Source organism: Scomber japonicus, chromosome 3, assembly GCF_027409825.1.
Source record: "Scomber japonicus isolate fScoJap1 chromosome 3, fScoJap1.pri, whole genome shotgun sequence".
In the NCBI taxonomy this organism is placed as follows: Eukaryota; Metazoa; Chordata; class Actinopteri; order Scombriformes; family Scombridae; genus Scomber; species Scomber japonicus.
This window is the reverse complement of record NC_070580.1, coordinates 36,608,874-36,617,107: the sequence shown is the minus strand read 5'-3', so window position 1 is coordinate 36,617,107 and position 8,234 is coordinate 36,608,874. Positions and strand designations below refer to the sequence as shown.

Here is an 8,234-nt window from a genome sequence, read left to right as displayed (position 1 = left end):
AAGACATTCTTTGTCAAAACACTTCCATAGATTTTAAATCATGAATGTATTTTAGTTAAACACACACACACACACACACACACACACACACACACACACACACACACACACACACACACACACATACACACACACATATTAACTTCTTTATTTATTGGATTCAATCCAGGAAGAAGCTGTGTTTCCCCACTGACCTGAATGAACCTGTAGAGGTTATAGAGGTGAGAGAGAATTTACCCTAAAATACAGTTATGATCATTTGGCTCCTCATGAATGTAAACAAACACATTTATATTGACAACATGAAGCCGTAAAGTGAATTTATATTTAAAATATGACTTGCTGAGTAAATGTTTTTAAGTATTTTCTGCTGAATAAAATTTTAGATAATTCAGTTTTAAACATGGTTTAATTAATCTCTGGAGTAAAATCCAGTCAGGTTGGATCCTCATGAAAGGAAAAACAGGACATTATTAGATCCATAATTAAAGTTATAAGATGTAACTCAACTAAATGTCATGTTTGTTCTGATGCAGTTGCACCAGAGGCTGGACTCACCTGATGGGAGCAGAAAGTAAACAGTGAAACGGAGGAGAGAGGCTGTAGGTAGAAGTAGGTAGCAGGTAGAAGTGAGCAGCACAGACCGTCAGTAACAGCATGCAGCAGAAGCTTTGAGAAGAATGTGCTGATGGCAGCTTGAACTGAATCATCATCATGATTGATTGTTTAGATCAGTTGAATATCAGGTGGTGTGTGACTCCACTGATTTATAATTTACTGTGTTCTGTCTGAACTAATGCAAGCTTATTTTTAGTTATATTACAGATATTTAGGATTAGAGCTGCTTATTTTATGTGTACATACTGTAATTAATAACTTTAGAGGAATCCTGATTGGCTTCTTGTGCAGTTTACTATATTTTTCACACATCTCAAATACAGTAATTTAAATTTTGAAATGTTGATAATGCACACAAATGTCTGCCTACTGTTTTAAATCATTCAAATGCTGCTGCTCCTCCTTTGAAAAGGGAGAGTGCAGTATCCCTAAATGCAGGACTTTGTGAATCAATAACAAGAGTGGGGGGAAAAAAAAGAAAAGAAATCCAGGACTTCATTTGGTTAATCATCTTTTTCTTTTGTTGCTACAAATCAATGGAGAATCATTCCAACAGAGTTGATTACATGCAGACTTTTAAACATTTTCATGTCAAACTAAATGTTGGATGCTGTCACAGCAAACTTGTGTGAACTTGTGAAAATTTGTGAGTGTGTGAGTTTGATGGGGGGACATATTTATAAAAGTTTATTTTAATTAATGATATGTTCCATCTACCTGCTCAGACACTACAGGTGGAAAGTAGCAACTTGTTAAAACTCGGTGCATCTCTGCTTGTTTTATACAGGGTTAATGTTTTATTACGCTCTGTCCCTGTTCAAATAAATATAACCAATTACTAATCAAACATAATGTCAGTTCTATCACACTTTGCTTAATGTCACATTATCCAGGTACTGCAGTGGCTGAAAACAAGTTTCACTTTCAGCCACCAGGAGGAGCTCTAAGCTTTTGTAATCCAGAGCCATATATATATATATATATATATATATATATATATATATATATATATATATATATATATATATATATATATATATATATATATATATATATATATATAAAGATAAAAGATAAATATATATATATATATTTATATATATATTTTTTGTGTACTTTTGTCATCACTTCATGCATTCTGCGCATGTACATCCTGCCACACAACGATGAAAATCCGTTTCTTGTCATGTGGTCAGGTGTCTCTCCCGCTGATACAACATAAATAAAATGTGTTAAATATTGGTGTATTTTTTTGTGAATTTGAATGATTTCAATGTGTTGTGGTGAATATTGTTGCGGATTTGTTTTGGCTAATAGCTGCATTAGATAAAACTATATATTAGTCTGGAGAACACCAAAGTGAAAACTGTTAATATTGAGATAAATGAGAAAAAAAAACAAGACCATTTTGACTTTTTTTAATTTCTTAATTTGTTACAAATAACCATCAGAAACTTCAAACGTGGCTTCAGAGCAGAGAAATGTTTGTAGTGTAATTCTCTGCTCACCAGTCAAATACTGAACAATAAATAACAAAACCAGGTCTTTTATTGATGAGAAGGAGCTAAAAAAAACATCCTCGAACTTAAACATGTTGTGGTCTCTTCTCTCTGTGTGTCGTGTATGTTATCGAAGCCTCTGCAGTAAATCACAGTGACAGAACATACAGGAAACATCGAGGAGACACAACTGGAATGATACAACATGGAGGGAAATGAATTTGCCTGCAGACTGATTGACTGTTGTATCTTATTGTTACGTTTCATCCACCTTCAAATTCTGCTTTTTGCTTTACCTTGTACAGCGAGTGCATAAAAAGCTTCTGGCAAACACAACCTGAATATGATTTAACAAGACATAAAATAAACATTCAGCTGTTTAAATGTAATAGACAGAGTAATGAGGAGCAGCTCCTTCTGGTTCAGTCTGAAGGGTTCTGGATGACGATCAAGAAATAATCCTTATCTGTGAAGAAAAGGGCAAAACAGTTAAATTCAGATATAAAAACAGTATATTAAATCACACACAATGAGCAACTGATAAACAATCTTTGCCTGGCTTTTGAATAAGAATGATTTATAGTCTTTCCCCCAAATGTAATTATCAAACACTTGTGACAAAGAGATGTAATGAAGGCTGTGATATTTTACAGTTTAACAGTGAGCTTTATTATTTAAAGTGACATTAGTGCACTGGAACAGTAAACTCCTCTGTGAATGAAATGATAGTAACCATAACTAACTATAAATAAAAACATAAAAACAACATATATGTATATTAAACTTGAATTTAGAAAAAGGATCAAATATACTGCTTACTTACACACACACACACACACACACACACAAACACACATATACATAAATATAAAAATCATTGGTACATATCACACCGATACTGATATATCTGTGAAAGGCCAATTTCAGCAGATAATATCAGTTGACCAAGATATCGGTTGGGCTCTAGTTTTGATGTTTCAAAATTGTATTCGCTTTTATTTTTTGTTATTTCATTATTACTATCATTCTATATTTTTTCAAAATCTTCTAATCAATTTTATTTCTTTTTTTTGTCTTTTTAAACCCAGTTGTTACTCTAACTTTTAATAAAGTTTTTTCTCTTATTCTCTTATTTATGTTATTGTTATTAAGTGTACTGCAATCGTTAATTCAAGAAGAGATTAATTAGTCAAGTGTAAATAGATTTGCACACAGTGAATTTGCCCTGATGTTTTGTTGCTTAACAAATAAAATATAAAAACTAAAATACAAAAAATACAAGTACTACAAGTCAAGTAATCAAAAATAATATAAAACAGACTTAGAATAAAAATATGTAAACTACATTATAAACTGCAAAAAAAAAAAGGAATGTCTAGTATGAACAATAAATAAATAATAAATACAGATAGAATTGTGTTGATGTAACGAGCCATCTATAGACAAAACAAAAAATATGTAAAATATATTAAACTGCAAAGAGCTGTACACAAAGCAGACTACTCAAAAACATCATAAAATCAGCCTTCTTATTAAAAACAGTACATTTAAAGATCAAAGAGTGAGAATCAGAACAAACTATTGAGCAATATGGAGACATGTTTTAAATTTCATTTCTTCTAACAAAGCACACATTATGAGGGCAGACAGATAATAAATGAATTAAAATCTAAACTAATTAATCAGCCTATTCTTACTGTATTGTCAGATTATTAATACCTAAGCTGTTCAGTAAAAGCTTCACTGTGAGCTGCGACTATTTCCAGATGCTGGTAAACTGGACTGCAGAGGCTGTAAACTACATGGCAGGTTTTATAAGTGTAGCAGCAGAAAAAGCCTCGAATCAGTGACTTTTTTTTTCTCGTCTCACCTGGAGCGATCATGATCTCGTTCTTCTTGGAGCGGATGCGCAGGAAGGTGAGGTCGTTCTGAGGGTCGATGTCTCGTACGGTGCTCCTGGCCTTCATCACCAGCTGGTGGATCAGTCCTGCGTACTGAACCGTGCTGGAGTTGTCCAGAGTCGTCTTGATGGGGATTCCTGAGGGATGACGAAGAGAAACGGTTATTGATATAAACCCTAACCCGTATTTAACTTAAATTAAGTTCAAGGGAACAAATAACTAAACTGACAGACCTGGATTATTCGTCAGTGTTTCTAATCACTAGAACCTCTTTATTTCATCCTATGTTTTCCTTCTGTGTGTAAACGGTGCATAAATATTGTTTCTGTGGCGTCCAGTGGAGTAAAAATACATCAGAAGATAGAACAGAATAGATTTCTATTTGTCATTGTACAAAAATACAAGAAAAATACAAAAACATACAATCAATAAATAGACAAGAAAAAGGACACTAAAATACTACAAATGAGAGTTTAAAAGGTAGACAGCAGAAAGCGAGTAGTGCATATGTGGCAATAGAATTCAGACAGGGTTTTCTTAATCAGCTGTTTCTGCATTTGATGGCTCTGTATCTTTTCCCTGAGGGGAGGGAGGAGAACAGGCAGTGTCCAGGTGGGATGAATCCTTCATAATACAGCTGGCTTTGTTTTGCAGTTGTCCAGCGTAAAGCTTTAAAGTCACTGTAATGAACTCTGGCATCCCTGTGTTTTTCTTCTATGTTTTTTAAATCACTAAAATATTTCCTGCCATTCGCACAAAGCAAAAAAAGTAATTAAATAACCAAAAACGCCAAACGTTATCTGGTTCAGTCTTGTCAATGTGTTGCTGCTTTTCTCTGTTTTTTTAATATGATAGTAAATTTATTATGTTCAGGTTTTGGACTGTTGCACAAAATTAGACATTTGAAAACTGGACTCTGGGAACTGTGACGAGCCTTCATCATTATTTATTTGTATAGAACTTTTCAAACCGTGGTTGTAACTCCAGATGCTGCATAGATGAGAAAAACATTAAAATACTTTAGAGTTGCTCACTGAGGTCGCCTCGTTATTGTCCGTAGATCACTTTGAGGAGTCTTACCTTCTGAATTGACAATGATGATTCCCTGAACTCCCTTCTGACTCTGGATTCTCTTCAGAGTTTCCTCAACTTCAGCCTGAGAGACACAAACATGGAGGAGCATCATTACATTTAGCAGATGGAAGAAGTACTCAGATCCTTTACTTACAGTGCATCCGGAACGTATTCACACTCCTTCACATTCCCCACATTTGGTTATGTTACAGTCTTATTCCAAAATGGATTAAATACCTTTTTTTCTCATCAATCTACACACAATACCTCATAATGACAAAGCAAAAAAGGTTTTTTAGAAATGTTTGCATATCACATGTACATAAGTATTCACTCCCTTTACTCAGTACTTTGTTGAGGCACATTGGCAGCGATTACAGCCTCAAGTCTACTTGGGTATGAAGCTACAAGCTTGGCACACCTGTATTTGAGGTATTTCTCCCATTCTTCTCTGTAGATCCTCTCAAGCTCTGTCAGGTTAGATGAGGAGCGTCGCTGCACAGATATTTTCAGGTCTTTCCAGAGATGTTCAATCGGGTTCAAGTCTGGGCTCAGGCTGGGCCACTCAAGGACATTCACAGACTTGTCCCGAAGCCACTCCTTTGTTGTCTTGGCTCTGTGCTTAGGGTCGTTGATCTGTTGGAAGGTAAACCATAGCCCCAGTCTTAAGGTCCTGAGCGCTCTGGAGCAGGTTTTCATCAAGGATCTCTCTGTACTTTGCTCCGTTCATCTTTCCCTCGATCCTGACTAGTCTCCCAGTTCCTGCTGCTGAAAAACATCCACACAGCTTGATGCTGCCACCACCATGCTTCACCGTAGGGATGCTATTAGCCAGATGATGAGAGGTGCCTGGTTTCCTCCAGACAGGATGCTTGGCATTCAGACCAGAGAATCTTGTTTCTCATGGTCAGAGTCCTTAAGGTGCCTTCTGGTAAACTCCAAGTGGGCTGTCATGAGGCTTTTACTGAGTAGAGGCTTCCATCTGGCCGCTCTACCATAAAGGACTGATTAGTGGAGTTCTGCAGAGACGGTTGTCCTTCTGGAAGGTTCTCTCATCTCCACAGAGGAACGCTGGAGCTCTGTCAGAGTGACCATCGGGTTCTTGGTCACTTCCCTGACCAAGGCCCTTCTCCCTCAATTGCTCAGTTTGGCTGGGTGGCTCTAGGAAGAGTCCTGGTGGTCCCAAACTTCTTCCATTTATGAATGATGGAGACCACTGTGCTCTTGGGGACCATCAATTCTGCAGAAATGTTTTGTACCCTTCCCCCAGATCTGTGCCTTGATACAATCCTGTCTCAGAGGTCTACAGATTAATTCATTCATTTGACTTCATGGTTTGGTTTCTGCTCTGACATACTGTCAACAGTGGAATTTTATACAGGTGTGTGCCTTTCCAAATCATATCCTATCTATTGAATTTACTACATGTGGACTCCAATCAAGTTATAGAACATCTCGAGGATGATCAGTGGAAACAGGATGCACCTGAGCACAATTTTGAGTGTCATAGCAAAGGGAGTGAATACTTATGTATATGCAATATTTCAGTTTTTTATTTTGAATAAATTTGCAAGAATTTCTAAAAACCTTTTTCGCTTTGTCATTATGAGGTATTGTGTGAAGAAAAAAAAGTATTTAATCCATTTTGGATTAAGAATGTAACATAACAAAATGTGCAGGAAGTTAAGGGGTGTGAATACTTTCAGGATGCTCTGTATATTACACGTAAAAGTCCTGCATGAAAAATCCTCCTACAGTAAAAGTACTGCAGTATTATGAGTGATGTAGTATGCAGTATTACACTAAAAAGTACTGCAGTATTATGAGTGATGTAGTATGCAGTATTACAGTAAAAGTACTGCAGTATTATAGTGATGTAGTATGCAGTATTACAGTAAAAGTAGTGATATATTATTATATATGACATCATTAGATTATTAATAGTGAAGCATCAGTGTTAGAGCAGCATGTTACTGTTGTAGCTGCTGGAGGTGGAGCTAGTTTACACTGCTTTATATACAGTTAGCTAGTTTACACTACTTTATACACAGTTAGCTAGTTTATACTACTTTATATACAGTTAGCTAGTTTATACTACTTTATATACAGTTAGCTAGTTTATACTACTTTATTTACAGTTAGCTAGTTTACACTACTTTATTTACAGTTAGCTAGTTTATACTACTTTATATACAGTTAGCTAGTTTATACTACTTTATATACAGTTAGCTAGTTTACACTACTTTATATACAGTTAGCTAGTTTAGTCAAGTGGTTCCCAACCTAGGGGTCGGGCCCCTCCAAAGGGTCAGCAGACAGATAAATGTGAGGGCTGCTGAGATGATTAATGGGAGAGGAAAGAAGAAAAAACAAAGTTCTGATTCACAAATGTGTTTTCAGTTTTTCGACTTTTCTCTAATTTTTTGATTTTTGCCGAAATATTGGATCATTTGAAGACTCATTGAAAAGTAGCATCACATGATTAATTCCACCACATTTATCTACTTTAATTTAGTGATAAATTATTTCATTATAAAACTGAGCTAGCTGCACAAAGCTAACATGACAACGCCCGACTAGCCTGAGGCAGCTAGCCGGTTAACAACGTGTTAAAATCATTTAATAAATCTACGCATTTACAGTCGTGACCGTAATATAAATATGTTAATGAAAAACACATGCAGTGTGAGTTGTTGCATCCTACCATGTTCAGTATGTGAGGAGTAATCTGTATCTGAGCTCCGTTTAGTGACAACTAGCAGCTCTGTTGTTGCTGAGAAACTGATGACGCAAACTTCCGGGTCACGACGTCACGCTTCTTCTTCTTTGATATTTAACGGCAGCTTGCATCCATTATGTTGCTCTACTGCCATCTGGTGGAATTAAACTCCCCCGACCACATCCAGGCTTTTACATTCTTTCTATCAGCCCAGTTATTTTGAGATACCCGGATAAGCATTTCCTGTCCGTTCCACTGCTTCCATACTCAAATATATCGTTTAAACATGCCCCTCTTCTCTTAGCTCTGGTCTTTCCATTCCTTCCATCATGTCCTTTCTGGTGCAAATTTCCTGCAATTGACAAGTGCATGTTCTATGGTTTCTGCTGCCTGGCAATACTCACAAGGTCCAGTCAGATGTTT

At 36.1% G+C, this 8,234-nt stretch overlaps 1 protein-coding gene across 1 annotated transcript; it reads right to left on the bottom strand.

Annotated features, from left to right (window-relative positions):
• Positions 1 to 2,021: 2,021 nt before the first annotated feature.
• On the bottom strand, positions 2,022 to 7,882 carry dynlrb1 (dynein, light chain, roadblock-type 1). Its single transcript, XM_053315843.1, has 4 exons — positions 7,797 to 7,882; positions 5,099 to 5,174; positions 3,988 to 4,155; positions 2,022 to 2,583 (listed from the first exon to the last, which is right to left on the bottom strand). Exons 1-4 carry the CDS (start codon positions 7,797 to 7,799, stop codon positions 2,540 to 2,542), a joined length of 291 nt encoding a protein of 96 aa, XP_053171818.1. The 5' UTR covers positions 7,800 to 7,882; the 3' UTR covers positions 2,022 to 2,539.
• Between the last annotated feature and the right edge of the window lie 352 nt (positions 7,883 to 8,234).